We start from the raw sequence: 17,819 nt of genomic DNA on the forward strand, positions 1-17,819 counted from the left end.
AGTCATACACATCTTTTTTCCGTTTTCATTCATAATATCCTTAAGGTCCATTACGGCCATAGATGTGTTTTCACCTGTTCCCACTCCTGTGTAGTGTCATGAACATACCACAACTTATTTATCATTCGCATTCATTACCTATTACTGTGTAACAAATTACCCCAAATCTTAGTTGCATGAAACATCGTCTATTATCTGCCAGTTTCTGTGGCTCAGGATTCTGGGCGTGGCTTCGCTGGCTCCTCTGGCTCACGGTCCCTCACAGGCTGCAGTCAAGATGTGGGCAGGGACCTCAGGTATCTCAAGCCCACCCTGGGGAAGGATGAGCTTTCCAGGTCACTGACGTGGGGTTTGGCAGGATCCAGTTCCCAGGGACCGTTCCATTGAGGACCTAAATCATCGGAAGACAGGACTCAGTTTCTTGCCATTTGGATTCTCCACAGCACATCTCAGGACACAGTGGCTTCATCAGAGAAAGTGGGATGAGCCAGAGGCAGTGACAGCAAGACAGCAGCCACCATTTCCAAGGTAAGCAACCTAACCTTGGAAATGACATCCCATCACTTTTGTTGTATTCTGTTCACGGGACATAATTTGGTTGGCCCAGCTCACACTCTCGGGGATGAGATCACACTAGGACCTGAATAACAGGAGCTGGGGGCCACTGGGGGCCATCCTGGAGGCTGCCTTCCACACCTTTTATAATGCTGGCAAATATTTCTGTTTCCCTTTTTCATTATTACAAATTATACTTCTAGGACCCTTCCTGTGCATTCAGTCTCATGTACACACGCACACATTTCTGAGTCATAAATTATGGATGTTTAAGTTAATAAAAAGATGACACTCCCCTCTCTCACCAAGTGTTTACATGGTTGACATCCCACCAGCAGCAAAGAAGCTCTCCCATGGGCCCATGTCCTCCTTATATGGTCGTCTTTTGTAATGTTAGCCATTTGGTGGGTGTGGATTGTAGATCATTTTTTAATTTTCTATTATGGAAATGTCCACTACACACAAAGGATGGTATAAAGAACCCATGAGTCCTAAACGCCAAGATGAGAGAAAGTGGGGGTGTAGCCCTATGTACCCGGGGCCAGATGGCTATGAAGTTGGGGAGGGTCCTGAACGGATCACTTTATACATGGACGCAGGATTATTGGAATTAAGTATAAAAGCACCTCTTTCTCTCTCTCTCTCACCATACAGAGCTTTATTTGTATTAAGTCATAACAGTTACATACAGGGACATCTTACTCCTTTTGTTTACCAAATACCTGAAATAGTTCTCAGCTGTAGGCGCTTATTCAACAGTTATTAAAGTTATCTATTGTCAGAAAACAAAACATATACCACTATGGTTACTCCAGATTATCCAAGTGCTTGTAGGTCAGGTGTGGAACCTACTAGATAAAGCAAGTGAGGTTTAATTCAGGGGCAACAGTTTTATGGAAATAAATGAGCTTTAGGAAGAACTCGGCAATGCCAAAACAAAACCCTGTAAGGCTTTGAATCTTATCTCTGTTGCTTACCAGGCAAGTAGGATGAATGACAAAGCAACAATCCCTTTATTGTCCTAAAAAGACATTTGTTTCATATGCATATTATGGGCAACATTTAAGAGCGTGCCAGGAGAACTTTAGAATTTCTGATTGAGAAGTCACCATCCGTTTTGAGCAGGAATCTCACCAGGACAAACTTCCTTGGCAGGAGACATTGTCAAGGGCTGAACGGAGGCTGCCAATTGTGGGAAATGCAAGATCCACACAAATTGTCCATTTTCCTATCTTGGTTTCTAAGAAAAGTGTTCGAAAGGAAAAACAGCTCTTTCCACTCTGCAGGACAGATCAACACATTCTGACGCTGGGGGTTAGAAATATGCCAGGTTGCCATGTGATCGTTACTGTTCTTAGGGCCGGAGAGATGGTCAGAAAAGAAGCCACACACATGAAGAACAGATGGCAGGAGAGCAGAAACACAAAGCCAGTTTAAATCAAGAGCTGTGGTGGCTTAGAAGAAAACTACATGAGACCAAAGGATGCAGGAATGGGTATTAAAGGGTGCAACTTGAAGCAAGAAAAGAGTATAGGGGCCCCAGGCATGGAGATGGGGGTTTCCCTCTGAGGAAAGAAGAGCCTATTTAATTGGGTATGAAATATTTGTTTAGGATAGGAATGCTTTTTAAAAATAAGCTGGAAAATTGTAGATGATGTAGAGTAATGGTTTTGTGGGCATTCAGAACGAGTCATCCCAAGATGTGCCTCTGTGGTATGTGCAATGTTTTGAGCTACAGGCAACCAAGACCTTGTGGACTGAAGAGAAACTTCTCCCTCTCCCACTAACTATCTAGAACTTGAAGAATTAAGAGTCCTGTCCATAACAATAGATTATCAGAGATGACCTCTTCTGAACCTGTCTATAGGGCAGAGCAAAGGTCTATTCACTAAATGTCTGCTCATCCCGCAATGAGCCTTTAAAGCCCCAGGTGCCTTTCCTTCTCCCTAACTCAGGATGTCTTCTGTACCAAGGTTTTTGCGGGAGTGGAGTGTGTGTGTGTGTGTGGGGGGGGGGGGGGTAGAGAGTGAGACAAAACTGGGAATTCAACCAGAAGGAGCACTCGGGGAATGTGGGAGGGGAGACGAGTTGTCTTTGATTTGGGGTCATCCATTGAAGGGAGTAAAGAAAATAGAGCAAAAAAGGAAAACACAGGTGTCGATGGACTTACATTCTAGTGGGGAGGGGGTATGAAGACAAGTGGGTGAAGAGGTAAAATACAGAGCACGTCAGACCTTGAGACATATTGGGAAGAACAGCAGAGCAGTACATAGGGGTAGGAAATGCAGAGGGGGTGGCTCAAGTATAAGATGACGATCAAAGAAGGCCTCACTGACAAAATGCATGCTGGGCATGAGGACCTCAGTGTCCCTCACAAAATGTGGAGTCCCCATCCCAGGAGGGGAAGAGGAATTTAGCCCCTCACAGCTGTCCAGACCAGTTCAGTCTCTGGGCCACACCTAAGAGAGGCCCGAGGGTCCCTTCCTCTCATAGATAAGCACCCGCTGATTTTCAGGGAAGATGCAGCCATCGTGGGACCCCAGTGTAGAGCAGGTTACCCCCCACCCCCGGGATCACTGGCTCAGGTGTGCCTGCCAAGAAGATTCAGCCACTCTACTTACTATTAGGAAGGGGTTCCAACCTGGATAATGAGAAAAACAAGAGACAGAACAGTGAGAGGAACATGTGACCATTGGCTATTGATCTGAAGAGAAGTGAAGAGAACCCACATGCATATATTTGTGTTTGTGTAAAGAAATGCCAGAGGGGTGCAGAGGAAACTAACAAATGGGTTTCTTTGTTATTGATGGGGAACTGGGAGCTTGAGGACTGTTGGGAGCAGGACTGCTTATTGTATTCTCTATACAGAGGGTGCCAAAAAAATGTGTACACATTTTTAGAGGAAAAAATACTATTAAAATTGTAATACTCAATATATACTGATAACATGAATACAAGTCACGTTTGACTTCTGCAATTATAAGAGGTGTTCAAAGTGGTTACCATCAGCGTCCAGACACTTCTGATTATGGCAAACTACTGTTTGAGCAATGTTGACCGAAGTGTCCACTTGTATACATTTTTTTTTTTGGCACCCCGGGTATATGCAGTTATTAAACCCAAGCAATGGACTGTCTAATGGAAACCATAAAACAAAAGTTTTAGCAACATTACCCAAAAGGGCCACGAGATGGCGATAGTGTTCCTCAGCGCCTGTGCCACGGAGGACGAGGGGTGGAGGGCTCAGCTGCTGTGAGGGCCTCCCTCCGGCAGATGGCCTCTCTTCTTGTTCCCTCAATTCAGTCCCCAGAATTTCTGCCAACACTTGATCTCTCTCAGTGTCACCCTTTGTTGACCAAAAGAGAAATACGTTTAAGCTAGGGCCAACTTGTTTTGTTTTTTAACTTTTCTTCTGGAGGGGAAGGGATTATGTACACAAACAGTACTCGAAAGAGAATAGCGACACTCCGAGTGTCCAGTATGCGTCCTTCAATCATTGCCACCATTTTGCCCATATTGTTTCATTATTCTCCGGCGTTGGGCGGGAGGGGGACAGTGTAAAGAATTCACAAACATGTTATTTCAACCCCGAATATTTTCACAAATGTTCCAACAGACACAGACAAAATACAAGATTTTCACACTTATGAAAATTTAAAAATGCTTTGTAACATCATCCAATATCCAGTCTCTCTCTCTCTTTTTTTAATTCTCAATTGCCTCAAATACTTTTTTTACAATATTTTTTTCTAAGGTGGGATTTCACTAGGTCAGCACACAGCATTTGGTTGCTATGTCCCTTAAATCTATTTTAATTCATAACATTTAACCAAAATCTACAAATAGTTTGCTCTTTGGAAAAGGACTCCAGAAACGAATCTCGGTGACAGGGATCCTAACCGTTCATGAACTGCCATTGGTTGTAGACTTTTACTGTACTACAAAAACTGCTAGGAGGCAAAAAGTTGGTTTCTAAAAAGAAAAAAAAAGTAAGATCATACTGATAGTTTTCATTCAAATTTAAGTCAAAAGACGGTCAATGCAAGAAACGTCCAAACGTAGAGAATGTTTATGTGTTTATTTGAGCGCAACTGACGACATGCTGAGAAGCAAGATCTCAGAAGCTTCTGAGAATGACAGTTTTGCAGTTTCTTTTATGCATTTGAGATTAAGGAGGAAAAGTAAAGATGACATGGAGGTGGAAGAGAGTAAGGTGGGGACTGGATTGCAGGGAAGTTAATATTATGTGCCTTCTTGAGGGTGGCCACGCGTTAGGAGGGTCTGGAGGCATTGCAGGGGTGTGTGAGCCTAGATGAACAAAGACAGTGGACCGGGCTGGTTTAAGGACAAGATAACCTTTTACTAAAGTTATTGGCCTAGGGTCTCACGACCCTCACGACACCATGTGAGGTTACATTCCATAGAACCCCCTTTTCGCCCACATTTTTTCCCTAGAAATGAGAATCATATCCTTTGACTAGCTACACTCGCCATTTCTTTTCTAACTTTCCATTTAAATTATTTGCTTCTAATACATATTCTTCTGGTCCTTTAGCACCTTTCACTAACCAAACAAATTTTAGAATAGAAACTGATTTTTATCTCAGAAGAGAATGTGGGATAATTATTCTCCAGCTTCTTTGCCTTCACTGGACCACAAATAGTTGTACTTTGTCTTGGAATGTTTTTTATTATACGGATATACGCCAAAGGGAAAGCAGTATCCCAGTTAAAAATAAAGCATCGGTATTTCTGACTGAAAATTACACCCTTCAAATTCCTTTTTCGCCAACAAAAATTGAGAGGAAATAATGTCATTCTAGAAAAGAATAAAACGCCAAAGGAAAGAATGACAATCAGGATGGACCATCCGACAGTTTATCGCGCTGCGGTTGTGTGCGGGGCCCATACCCGGCGCTTCCAGGATGTCCGGAATCGCGTGGCCGCGGAGCAAGCTCCCGGGCGAACTCAAACAGCCCGCGCAAACTCCTCCCGGGGTGCAGTCCAACTCCATCCCCGATAGGGACACGGGAGAACTGAATTTGCTTGGAGTTGAAAATTCTCTTCCATCGTAACTTAGCCCCGAGGGTCACCAGAACTAGTGGCAGAACAAAAGGCAGGAAATTCTTCCGTGACACTGAAAAGCTCAGGCGTTCTCTACACAAAGGGGTTACCGAGCTTTGACAGAGTCAGGGGTAACGCTCTTTAGTCGCTAGTGGAGCTCTGGCGGACCGTGAAAGGCAGGCCTCCACGCTGTCGCCCTACTTCGCAGACAAAACGAGTGACAAGACGCAGCACAGAGGAAAAAAAGCACCAGCTCCCTTTGTGGAAGAGTGGGTGGCTCTGAAAAGAGCCTTTGGGGTGTGAGCCAAGCCGTTTACCTGCGAGTCTACTTGGAGCTGGTGTACTTGGTGACCGCCTTGGTGCCCTCGGACACGGCGTGCTTGGCCAGCTCCCCGGGCAGCAGCAGGCGCACGGCCGTCTGGATCTCCCGGGACGTGATGGTCGAGCGCTTGTTGTAATGCGCCAGGCGCGACGCCTCGCCCGCGATGCGCTCGAAGATGTCGTTGACGAACGAGTTCATGATGCCCATGGCCTTGGACGAGATGCCCGTGTCCGGGTGCACCTGCTTCAGCACCTTGTACACGTACACCGAGTAGCTCTCCTTGCGGCTGCGCTTGCGCTTCTTGCCGTCCTTCTTCTGCGCCTTGGTCACCGCCTTCTTGGAGCCCTTCTTCGGGGCGGGCGCGGACTTGGCCGGCTCGGGCATGGTCGGGGGAGTCGCAGAGCGAGACGGGAAACGCAGGAAAGATCAGCAGAGACTGCAAGCGTCTTCTCGGTCCACAGCCTCTTAAAGGAGGCGGTGAGTAAAGTCGTGTCTGATTGGCGGTGAACGCTGCAAACGTCACACGTGAACGTGGTCCAATCAGAATTGGAGTATTTCCAACCCCGGGCTCCATTGGTTTAAGCGAAAGGGCCCTAACTCGGCGCGGATTCACGGTCGCGACCCGGCACCACTATAAGAAGGAGCGCCCTGGGTGACTCGTGTCAGACACCAGTCGGACCGGTGACTATTTTTGTGTCATGTCTGGACGCGGGAAACAAGGTGGCAAGGCGCGCGCCAAGGCCAAGACGCGCTCGTCGCGGGCCGGCCTGCAGTTCCCCGTGGGTCGCGTGCACCGACTGCTCCGCAAGGGCAACTACGCCGAGCGGGTCGGGGCCGGCGCGCCCGTGTACCTGGCGGCCGTGCTGGAGTACCTGACGGCCGAGATCCTGGAGCTGGCGGGCAACGCGGCCCGCGACAACAAGAAGACGCGCATCATCCCGCGCCACCTGCAGCTGGCCATCCGCAACGACGAGGAGCTCAACAAGCTGCTGGGCAAGGTCACCATCGCGCAGGGCGGCGTCCTGCCCAACATCCAGGCCGTGCTGCTGCCCAAGAAGACCGAGAGCCACCACAAGGCCAAGGGCAAGTAGAAGCGACCTTACTCGGGGGTATCTCCAGTAGGTCTAATCTGAACCAAAGGCTCTTTTCAGAGCCACCCACTTTTTCGCTAAAAGGGCTCGCGTGTTCTTAACTTAGGCTGATAATTGAAAGTGACGTTTACTGCACTTGGTCGGTAGATGTCAGTATTTAAACGCTTTGGAGAGGTGAAACTATCCACTTGAAAAGTACAATTCAAACGGAAGTTACCATCAGCCTATTGAAATGGGTACAGAGATACTTTATGTAACACGTTATTCAGGTCGTCAGTGCAGCCGTCCCTCAGGGTTAAAGCGCAGTCTTCCGAAAACCAGTCTCTAGTGCCACTCATACTTTCTGGGAAAGGGCTTCCCATTTCCCTTGGCGAAAGGAAAACATTGGAAAACCACGTTAGTTCTTGTATATATATTCATGAATTTTAAAAGACCTCCCATCCTACTATAAATATGACTTGGAATAAAAAGTGCTGACAACAGTAGTAGTGGTAGGCACTCATGATCCCCCCAAAAGTAAAGTAGTAATTTAGGTTGTGATCAGTGCTACACGGAACACTAAATGAGGTCCAGCGGCTACAAGGGTGACAGGAACAGCTGTCAGTGTTCTCTTTTGGCTGATAGTTCACAGTGGCTGCCTGTAACAATTTACCACGAAATGGATGACATTAAACAAATGGATCCTATCACAGTTCTGGAGGTCAGAGGTCCGAGATCAAGGTGCTACCAGGGCTGCTTCCTTATAGCAGCTGAGGGAGAAGTCATTGTGCCTCCGTCCCGCCTGGCTTGCAACATCTCCAGCCTCTACCCCCCTCACACCCTTCTGCCCTGTACCAGTGTCCTCTCTTGTAAGGACAGCAGTCAGTAATTAGATTCAGGGCCCAGTCTAAATCCAAAGTGATGTCATCTCGAGGTCCTTAATAATTACCTCTGCAAAGACCCAATGTCTAAATAAAGTGACATTCTGAGGACCCAGGTACACAGGAGTTGGGAGGTGGGGGGAGACATTCACCCCACTTTCCCCCCCCACCAGGTACACAGGCGCTCCAGTCGCGACCCGCTCGGCGTAGTTGCCCTTGCGGAGCAGCCGGTGCACGCGGCCCACGGGGAACTGCAGGCCGGCCCGCGACCAGCGCGTCTTGGCCTTGGCGCGCGCCTTGCCGCCTTGTTCCGGTGTCCAGACATGACACACTTTCTCGGCTTCACATAGGGAAGAATTCAAAGGGGAGCCGATCTAGAGTTTTAAGTGAAAGTAAGTTTATTTAGCAGAGTAAGTAAGAGAACAAAGGCCACCCATTGACAGGGTCGTGGTTTCTAATCGTTAGTGGAAGAGAGAGCCCGTCCATTCCCCGCTCTAGGGTTTACATGTATCTTCTGTTTTCATGGAAAACGTGTTGGTATGAGGGAAAGAAGGCTAGAAGAGCAACTGTAGGTTTATCTTTAACTTCTGTGAGATGCAAGAATAGGGGCAGGTTTGTCTAACTCTTGTAAAGCATGTAACTGCAGGGACGGTCCTTATGGAATCTCCAGTCTCCGGAGAGTTTGCTGTGTGTCATTGATTGACGTCTGCCTGGCTTCTGTGTCCTGGAGCACGAAGGCGGCAGGCTTGGACCCCAACTTCTTAGATCCTACTGTAAAAGTAGTCCTGTTGCCTCTTCCATGTGTTGCCATGACCCTGGAAAACTGACTAGATTGTATTTGAACAGATCGGAAGGGAGTAAACTATGTTGCTGTTTTGGGGAGAGTGTTCTGAGCAAAGAATATAATGCAAATATCTGAGGCACTCGCATAGGTGGGATGAATAAGGGAGGCAGAGAAGTTCAAGGAAGTTGAAGATGGAGTTCAAGTCCAGAATGTTTAAGATCTACGAAGGGCAGACTGAGTTCACAGAGAAAAGCAGAGGTCCCTCATGTAGGGGTTTATGACGACGTGGGGTTTTCTGTTCATGCCATGAGTTCTGCAAATCATTTTAAATGTCTATTCTAAGAGTTTTGAACAGAGGAAAGGCATAACCTCATGTACGTTTCTTTGAAAGCTCACTAAGGCAACTGTGTGGTGAATACAAACTTTAGAAGGAAGGATGTAAATTAGGTGTTGCAGTGATCTTTTTGAGAGATAATGGCACTTGACCGCAATTGCGGGTAATAGACAAATACAGGGTGTGGGATTTGCAAGTGTAGCTAATAAAGTTTGCTGACAGATTTGGTGTGTACTGTGTAGGAGAGGACAAAATCATTTTCCCTCTATCTTTCTGAGTTTTGGGCTAAGACCTCCTAAAGTAAACCACAGATTAACAAGAGAAAAACAACCAGAATTTTATTAATATGTACACCTCACGTACACGAGATACTCAGGAAAACAGACTAAACTCCTCAAGACTGCCAAGCCACGGCTTTATTTACCATCTTCAGTTAAAGACAAAAGAAAAAGGTGTGCGGTGGGCAGAGGGAGGGCACTCATGAGAGGTTATCAGGAAAAGTGAGATGAACAGAGTAGGTTTTGTCGTGCAGGTTGAGTAGAGGCCTCTCCATTGATGAGACTGTCTGGAGTGTCCTCTTCTCTTTCTGATACCCGAGGCAGACACTTGTAAATGGAGATTTCCTTTACAAATTTCGATGTCCCTTACAAAAGGGTAACTTCTACTTTGTTCATATATTCTCTTGTGTATGCTGTTTCTCCAACATAATCTTTATGCCAAAGAAGCAGAGTTTGGGCTGACACACGGTGTTCCCCTTCAACTGTGAAAGAATGTAAAGATACGAGGAAAAATGTCCTGATTTTAACTAAGTTTATTTGATATATTGTCATTCCATATGTTAGATAAAAGCCTGGACATTACATTTTAATGAAATAATGTTTATAGAAGAACAGACACCTTTGGCTATAATTTCAGAAACTACAGAGTCTGACAAACTTCCGATACCCTTCCTATGCTAACCTTGTTATCACTAGTTGCTTTGCAAAAACTCACAAAATCAAATAGAGAGGGAGGCTACCAGTTGGTGGGAATTTTATAGATTTTTAAAGTGTAGCGTCTGTAAAATGGATTCCAGTTTACTACTGTTGGAGAAATTGAATTAAAAATAAAAGAGGTATACTTTCTTTTCCCTGAATTTGAATTTTCTACATGTACATTAACAAGAAATTAATTGTGCTTGTAATTAATGGAAGTTTTTTTTTTTTAATTCTTAAAATTACATATTATCTAGAAAACACTACTGAGATACACATCTGGATTGGAGAGATTCAGTGGTTTTCAAATTAGGAGAACACAGTACTTCAAAAAATGTATTCTAGCAAATGTATAGATTTAACAGTTTTGACAAGAGTCTTAAAAGGAATTGTTGAAACTAGATAAAATCATTTGTAATTTCAAGAAAAATGGTGATAGAATGTTTTTTGAAAAAATAATTGAGGTGTGAATTCACTGCCAAATACTAAAATATTTTTCAACATTACAGACAATTATACTTCAGCACTACCTATACAGAACACGTAAAACTCCAGAATTGTTAATTAATTCTATATATGATAAGTTAAGTCCCTCAAATCAGTGGGGAAATAGCGTGGTGTACTGATTAACCATGTGTTTAATGTTTTAAAAGTTAATTCTCTATATCAGAAGCCAAATCTGAATTATACATTTTAAATGGTTGTACCCACTATAAATACTAAGACATGAGAGGAGCTGGTGTTGAAAATTATACGTATTGGTATCTCTGGTGGAAGAAACTTCCAGGCAATATGCCTGGAAGCTCTTAAAATTCTGTTAGTCCATCTTTTTCTATTTCTATAGGAAGTCAGGATGTGGAATGTATTTCACCTGTATGTAGAGAAAAACGTTAAAGAATGATAGTGTTATGCTAATACTGTTAGAAAAATGCGTGTGTGTATGTAGCGATAACCACAGGACATTTTCTTGTCTTCTCTTTTTTATGTATCTGCGGTGTTAAAGTGTCGTGATTAATGAGGATGGGGCTCGAAACATATTAAATGAGGAAAGAGAGAGAAAAAAGAGCCTGAGCGTTTAGGATTCAAAAGAATTGCGTGAGAAAGAACAAAGGAGCTAACACAGGCGCCCGGTTCCGCTTCAGATCCCTTCCCCCAACCCACAGGGACTTCCTGCTGCAGGTCCTTCGGTTTTCACTCCGGTCCGCCTGGGCTAGTTATAAAAGGGAGCCTCGGCCCCCGACTGCACAGTTCTGCCCTGTTTCCTCTTGACAATGTCTGGTCGTGGTAAAGGCGGTAAGGGGCTCGGGAAGGGCGGCGCTAAGCGCCACCGCAAGGTCCTGCGCGACAACATCCAGGGCATCACCAAGCCCGCCATCCGGCGCCTGGCCCGGCGCGGCGGCGTCAAGCGCATCTCCGGGCTCATCTACGAGGAGACCCGCGGGGTGCTGAAGGTGTTCCTGGAGAACGTGATCCGGGACGCCGTCACCTATACGGAGCACGCCAAGCGCAAGACGGTCACCGCCATGGACGTGGTTTATGCCCTTAAGCGCCAGGGCCGCACCCTCTACGGCTTCGGGGGCTGAGTCCGACCCCGTAAGCTCGCTTTCTGCAGCAAAACCAAAGGCCCTTTTCAGGGCCGCCATCTTTTCAAAGAAAGAGCTTAAGTGGTTACCTGCAAGTGCTATTTAAGTCTGCCACTCAATGTGTTTCTTGGGTCAGTTTTCTAGGTTCTGACTACGGATGTTGCAAATGCAGGTAATGGTGTAAAATATCCTGCATTTGGTGAGCATTGTCAGGTGTCGGTGAATCTTCCTGAGCCCCCCTCCCCCGCTTTAATTCTGAGGATTGAAACTAGCCGCGTTAATCTTGGGTCAGGTCTGGGGTGGAGAGGCCATTCCAACACTAATAAAGCATGTCTACTCAGGAAACTTACCTGGTGTTTGGGAAGGAGTGGGGCAGAATTTTTGGAAGCATGCATTTTTCCTCTATATTTAACTTAAAAGACTTTCAAAATGAGTAAGGACTATCCATGTGAGAACTATTTGCCTTTAATCAAGAATACCGATTTTGGGAGCGCAGATTCGGCCGGAAGCCGAAATAGTGTGATTAGGAGACCAAGGCGTGTATTGAGCAGGGGAAGGGGAACAATTCCATCTGTTGACCGAAGAAGGCAGAAAAGCTAACTGATGCTGATTCTAAACAATGTTTCTAGTTCTCGGTGCGTAGCCATCAATCTGGCAGTCATGGAGTATCTGCTTCCTTATCTTTGCAAATGCCTTTTAGACACTGTTGCCCTCGGCCCAGTCCAATGTTTGTTTTGCTGTTTTAACATTTCAAGGTTTGAGGCCTAAGAGGAACCGGGCAGCAAATTTGGGATGTCAGCTCCTGCTCCATTTTAAAGTGGCTTCTTTTATATTTTTGTTTACAAATTACACTAGAACACATTTGGGCATTATTAAGAGTCTTGATATATTTGCCCCCGGTAAGATTTTAAATACTGAAATAGATCAGGTACACAAAAGATGCTAATGAAACCACACCACTTAAATGTTACCACCTAAAGTAATTCAAATACTGTTAAATCACTCCCATTTGTCTCTTCTCATCAACAGAGCCCTTTTTCTTATCCTGGAATTAACCCACCCCCTACCTGCAATTCCCAAGTATCATTTTGGTGGTTATTTCCACGCTTTCTCTTACCTTTACATGGACATATCCCTAAACAATATAGAGCATCATTTCACATATTTTATAAACTTCTAAATATATTTCTTTTGTATCTATCTTTATGAAACATGTTTTTCTACATTTGCTTTTGAAGTAGTGTTGAAATGTGTAATTGTTTATTTTCATTATCTTTTGTAGTGTGTCAATAGTACATAATTTAAATATTCGTTTCCCTGTTGGAAATTTAAATTGCTTTATTCCTGCCCCACCCCCAGCCCCCATAGAGCTGTAATGGGCAGCTGGGCACCTCCTCTGCTTACATATCTAGGAGTGGGATTGTTTGGTAATAGGCTATATATTCAACATGAACAGAAATGAGCAATTTCTGTCCCAGTTATATTTTTAGTTTACACTCCCATATTCCAATACTGAGAGTTCTTGTTAGTCCGTATCCTCAATATTTTCCTAATGTCGGACTAAAGTGTTTGCCAGCCTAAGGTATCTCATTGTGCATTTAAATTGCATTTCTCTGATTATAATAAAGTTGCTTATTTTCTTATGTGATATTTTAGCTATTTGGGAATACTCCTTCCGTCCCTCCCTTCCTCCTCCTGGGAACAGCCTGTCCATATTCTTTGTCCATTTTTTTATTTCCTGAAACTTATTTATGATTTGTAAATATTCTTTATGTATTTTGGGTTTTAATCTCTTGTCAGCTTGTGACAAATCTATCATCTTGTGGGTTGGTTTGTCTTTAAATGTTATTACTATCTTTAGATGCACAGAAATTAATTTTAATAACATTGGATTTTTATTTTTCAGTTTTTATGAATGCTGCCTTTTCATATAGGTGTTATTTCCCTCCCGTCAATTCCAAAAAACAAACAAAAGAAAACCCCTGCAGGCATCAGTGGACAAATTTAGGCTGCTTATCTCTTACTTGACTTGAATTGGAGTAGGGCTCTTCTAAAAGAGCTCTTAACAGACTGATTTTCCTCTTCTCATAGCAAGATTGATTAACATAATGACCAACATTTGCAAGGTGTTGAGACAAGAGTTTAAAAGACAGAATAATGCCTAAGATATATATCCGAGATCCTGGAGTTGGTGGGCAACACGGCCCATGACAACACTGAAATGTGTGCTAAATACTTTACATGGATTATCTCATGTAATAATCACGAGATGGTTTTATTGTCCTCATTTTAAAATGGCAAAATAGAGGCACTGCCAGCCACATCAAAGAACCAAGTTGCAGAACTGTTATATTCTCTAACCCAAACCTGGAATATTTTAAATCAGTAAGCAGACAGCAGCCGTCAGAATAGGTGGGTCGTGATCCTACTCCTCCGGCGGAGAATTTGGGGAAATGTGTCAGGACAGGTACAAGATCTGCCCTTGAGTAGCCCGATTTGATTCAATTATTCCAATCACTTCTACAACTGGTCAGGTTGTGAACCTGAGAAAGTCATTTTTATTCCCACTCCTTTCACACGAATATTTTCTTTCTCTGGGTGGCACAGAACAGCTGAAAGGAATCAAAGTTAAGACCCATGTCGTTTTTTTACAAATAGGAAAACAGATGCAGACCTTAAAGTTTGCTCAATTAAAGGCTGAACAAGATTCCAGTTCTTACTGATACGTCCTTGTATTTCCCCATTAAATACCTTGTCACTTGTCTCTGATTACAAAGAGGCCCTTAGTAGGATATCCGGTTGCCTTCTAGCCAGAGACCGATCCCAGCACAGGCGTTACTCAGTGTGCTGGGGTTCTCATACCTCAAGGCCATCATCACTTGTATTTAAGCCTCTATTTGAAATGTGTCTACAACTCTTCTCGACAAAGTGGGTGGCTCTGAAAAGAGCCTTTGGTTTAAGGGGTGCTGCACAGGCACTTACTTGGCGCTGGTGTACTTGGTGACGGCCTTGGTGCCCTCGGACACAGCGTGCTTGGCCAGCTCCCCGGGCAGCAGCAGGCGCACGGCCGTCTGGATCTCCCGGGACGTGATGGTCGAGCGCTTGTTGTAATGCGCCAGGCGCGACGCCTCGCCCGCGATGCGCTCGAAGATGTCGTTGACGAACGAGTTCATGATGCCCATGGCCTTGGACGAGATGCCCGTGTCCGGATGCACTTGCTTCAGCACCTTGTACACATACACCGAGTAGCTCTCCTTGCGGCTGCGCTTGCGCTTCTTGCCGTCCTTCTTCTGCGCCTTGGTCACCGCCTTCTTGGAGCCCTTCTTCGGGGCAGGCGCGGACTTGGCCGGCTCGGGCATGGTGGGGACGACTCCAAGCGAGATGGAAGAAACACCAAGAGAAATATGCGAGCTGAACACACCGTGCCCCTTTTATATAAAACCTCGCATGCAAATAAGGGTATAAACTAAAGTCCTGTCTCTGATTGGTGGTTATTCATTGTCACGTCAAACTTATTAACTCTGCCCAATCAGAACGCAGGAATCCCAAATTTGTATTTGCACTGGTTAAGATGAAGCTGCAATTTTAACCAATGACACGCCCTCTTTTTCGCGCCCAGAAACGTTGGTTGAAAAGTGCCGCCCCTTGTCACGTCCTACCAACAAAGGCTGTAGGGAGGCGAGAAGAGGCGGCTTCGGGTTAAGCTATAATAGACAGAAACTCAATACAGTTAAATTACAGAGGACCAGGGTACTGGCAGTCTCAGGAGACTGGAGCCCTGAATGGGGTCGATTGTGGGTATTTATTGATTACAGACAAAGAATTCACATGATTTAAGGCACGGTCTGTGAAACTCTTACACCACATAGAAAAAATTATTTCAAAATCCAATTATTTGTCCCAAAACAGCCGAGGCATCCAGTCCCATGATGACTAAGGTGTGGTATGTACCTCCCTGAGGGGGTGGGGGGGAGTCTCTCCAGGTAAAACAATGCCTTGAGCTGAGCAGAAAGAGCTTGATCTTATGGAGCTAATGAGCCTCTCTCACAATTAGGTGAGAGGGAGAGGCAAGAGTCTGCAGCAGCTTTTCTCAAGCAGGGGGAAGGAATGACAAAGCCTCTTCCCATCAACCTTCATACAGCTCATCCGGGGTCTCAACGGGGTCCTGTCTGGCTTAGGTTGTTTTTCCCGCGAGAAATCTTACTCGTCTTTGACTGCAAACCCTTCATCTGAAGACCAGGCGGAGAGACAAAAGGTGTAACAAACTCAATCCCAGAGAGGCACAGTTCCACAAATCCTCCCTTTCTTAGGGAAAGGCATGGGGGGGGGGGGGGGGGACGACAGACGTCTAGGCTGTTGTGTGACTACAGCCCCTGTATTTTGACTATTGGCGGTAAAAGTCTCAAGTCAGTATGTCCGGACGCGGAAACAAGGCGGCAAGGCGCGCGCCAAGGCCAAGACGCGCTCGTCGCGGGCCGGCCTGCAGTTCCCCGTGGGTCGCGTGCACCGGCTGCTCCGCAAGGGCAACTACGCCGAGCGGGTCGGGGCCGGCGCGCCCGTGTACCTGGCGGCCGTGCTGGAGTACCTGACGGCCGAGATCCTGGAGCTGGCGGGCAACGCGGCCCGCGACAACAAGAAGACGCGCATCATCCCGCGCCACCTGCAGCTGGCCATCCGCAACGACGAGGAGCTCAACAAGCTGCTGGGCAAGGTCACCATCGCGCAGGGCGGCGTCCTGCCCAACATCCAGGCCGTGCTGCTGCCCAAGAAGACAGAGAGCCACCACAGGCCAAGTAAGGAGGAGTGAGGTTAGGGACCCTGGAAAACGAAGGCTCTTTTCAGAGCCACCTACTCTATCAGAGAAAGCTGCTACACACAAATTATGTTGTAGTTTAGTTTTTGACGTTTACGTTGCGAAGCGCTTCTAGCCTCCAGGGAGTAGCTGAAACAACCACAATAAGTACCCCTGAATGGAGTCGGACCTACTGAAATGGCGTGTCTTGTTGGGAAATTCCAGGTGAAGTCAGGTGGGCACATTACTGAACCCACTTTGTAATTCTAATGTTACCAAGTACTAGCGTTCTCAAACTGCACTGACAAATTAAAACACAGCATATAGAAGAGTCTTGGAAAGTAACAGCCTGATTCTGAAGTGATCTAATTCTAAAGGATAATTTTCATCAAATGGTGAAATTCTTAAAATTCTACTCAATGATCACTTTCATTTTCTTTAGGATTTAATTCCAATGACAATTAGAATATGATTTATTGATTACAAATAGGCAGAATTTTCTGAATCCCATATTGGTAAATTCTTGGTCCTATTTCTTTGGAATACATGTATTCATTTCCTGTACTCTTGAAGCAGCTCAGGATATCACAGCCATGCAACCTAGGAAACCTGCCTCCCTGGGAATGGAGGTAAACATGGAAACGCACTGTCAGGTGATGGATATCCCAGGATGGAAACAGGAGATGAGCTATAGAGCATAATGGGGCTATGATTTTAGAAAGTGGAGGCAACTTCTTTAAAGGTGTTACCTCATCAGAGACCTACGTAAATTGAAAAGAAATAGACTGGCAGATACTAGGAGAAGCTCGAAGTGTAAAGAAAATGTGTTTAGCATTTCTTGGGACCATCACATGAGGCTATGAAGTAAGCGGGGGTGGGGGTCAGAGGGACCTGGGGGGGGGGGTGTCTGGCACTCCCTTGAAGATGAGGCCTGAGGCACGTGGCAGTGGGAGAGCAGTGAGTATACAAGTGTCACCAACCCAGAGAGGATCCACCGGGAAATCCCATGCCATGAAACTTAAGGTCTGTCCGTTTCGTGTGTCAGCCAGGAGCAAAACACTGGGTAGTGGAGAGATTGACAGGGTGGGCAGTTCTAGGGATGGACAGAAGACAGTGCATGTTTCTTTAGATGACAGATGTCACTGGGAAATGAGAGGAAAGGCCCACGGCAGGTGGCTCTGGTGGCCTGCTGTGACCCTACAGTGGCTCCTACTCAGCACGCCAGGAGATTGAGATCTCATACACACCTTCCCACCTTTTTAACACTGCACTGGAGACTGAAAAGCCACAAGAAGCTGAAGGGACTCCCAATCAGAACCAAGAAAGACAAATGCTCGTCACTCCACCCCACCAGCTGGTGGTTTCTGTTTTTCCTTTTTCTCTCTCCAGTGCTTCTCCCAGCCATACCCAAGTCCTGTTGGCATTGGCTGAAAGTCCAGAAGAAGAAACTGAGGTGATAA

At 45.7% G+C, this 17,819-nt stretch overlaps 5 protein-coding genes across 8 annotated transcripts; 3 read left to right on the forward strand and 2 right to left on the reverse strand.

Moving 5' to 3' along the window:
• Positions 1 to 114: 114 nt before the first annotated feature.
• LOC109435951 (histone H2B type 1-C/E/F/G/I) lies at positions 115 to 6,448 on the reverse strand. 3 transcript variants are annotated; one of them, XR_012491864.2, is made up of 3 exons: positions 5,937 to 6,448; positions 3,730 to 3,901; positions 115 to 391 (listed from the first exon to the last, which is right to left on the reverse strand). XR_012491864.2 is itself a non-coding variant. In XM_019714191.3 (2 exons), the coding sequence occupies exon 1, from the start codon at positions 6,323 to 6,325 to the stop codon at positions 5,945 to 5,947; it is 381 nt and encodes a 126-aa protein (XP_019569750.1). In that variant the 5' UTR covers positions 6,326 to 6,448; the 3' UTR covers positions 115 to 391; positions 5,937 to 5,944. The 3 variants fall into 3 exon arrangements, 2 of the variants coding, with proteins under 2 accessions (XP_019569750.1, XP_019569751.1); XM_019714191.3 differs by lacking the exon at positions 3,730 to 3,901; XM_019714192.3 differs by lacking the exon at positions 115 to 391 and having other exon boundaries at positions 1,550 to 3,901.
• Positions 6,449 to 6,580: 132 nt separating this feature from the next.
• Positions 6,581 to 8,181, forward strand: LOC109435947 (histone H2A type 1). Its single transcript, XM_019714186.3, has one exon. The coding sequence runs from the start codon at positions 6,640 to 6,642 to the stop codon at positions 7,030 to 7,032; it is 393 nt and encodes a 130-aa protein (XP_019569745.1). The 5' UTR covers positions 6,581 to 6,639; the 3' UTR covers positions 7,033 to 8,181.
• Positions 8,182 to 9,171: 990 nt separating this feature from the next.
• LOC141566980 (histone H2B type 1-K) lies at positions 9,172 to 15,013 on the reverse strand. Of its 2 annotated transcripts, XM_019714190.3 has the most exons (2): positions 14,550 to 15,013; positions 9,172 to 9,770 (listed from the first exon to the last, which is right to left on the reverse strand). In XM_019714190.3, the coding sequence occupies exons 1-2, from the start codon at positions 14,924 to 14,926 to the stop codon at positions 9,767 to 9,769; spliced, it is 381 nt and encodes a 126-aa protein (XP_019569749.2). In that variant the 5' UTR covers positions 14,927 to 15,013; the 3' UTR covers positions 9,172 to 9,766. The 2 variants fall into 2 exon arrangements, with proteins under 2 accessions (XP_019569749.2, XP_088655857.1); XM_088799731.1 differs by lacking the exon at positions 9,172 to 9,770 and having other exon boundaries at positions 14,452 to 15,012.
• Positions 9,762 to 14,583, forward strand: H4C9 (H4 clustered histone 9). Its single transcript, XM_088799733.1, has one exon. It carries the CDS (start codon positions 11,256 to 11,258, stop codon positions 11,565 to 11,567), a length of 312 nt encoding a protein of 103 aa, XP_088655859.1. The 5' UTR covers positions 9,762 to 11,255; the 3' UTR covers positions 11,568 to 14,583.
• A 483-nt stretch (positions 15,014 to 15,496) lies between the features above and the next one.
• LOC109435914 (histone H2A type 1-H-like) lies at positions 15,497 to 17,230 on the forward strand. Its single transcript, XM_088799324.1, has 2 exons — positions 15,497 to 15,510; positions 15,975 to 17,230. The coding sequence occupies exons 1-2, from the start codon at positions 15,497 to 15,499 to the stop codon at positions 16,372 to 16,374; spliced, it is 414 nt and encodes a 137-aa protein (XP_088655450.1). The 3' UTR covers positions 16,375 to 17,230.
• The last annotated feature ends 589 nt before the right edge of the window (positions 17,231 to 17,819 follow it).

The sequence above is a fragment of the Rhinolophus sinicus genome, chromosome 7, assembly GCF_057876585.1.
Source record: "Rhinolophus sinicus isolate RSI-liver-muscle chromosome 7, RSI-T2T, whole genome shotgun sequence".
In the NCBI taxonomy this organism is placed as follows: Eukaryota; Metazoa; Chordata; class Mammalia; order Chiroptera; family Rhinolophidae; genus Rhinolophus; species Rhinolophus sinicus.

Excerpts from the sequence above, each read along its gene's own strand:
- LOC109435951 (XM_019714191.3), bottom strand. The coding sequence starts at position 6,325 with ATGCCCGAGCCGGCCAAGTCCGCGCCCGCCCCGAAGAAGGGCTCCAAG.
- LOC109435947 (XM_019714186.3), top strand. The coding sequence starts at position 6,640 with ATGTCTGGACGCGGGAAACAAGGTGGCAAGGCGCGCGCCAAGGCCAAG.
- H4C9 (XM_088799733.1), top strand. The coding sequence starts at position 11,256 with ATGTCTGGTCGTGGTAAAGGCGGTAAGGGGCTCGGGAAGGGCGGCGCT.
- LOC141566980 (XM_019714190.3), bottom strand. The coding sequence starts at position 14,926 with ATGCCCGAGCCGGCCAAGTCCGCGCCTGCCCCGAAGAAGGGCTCCAAG.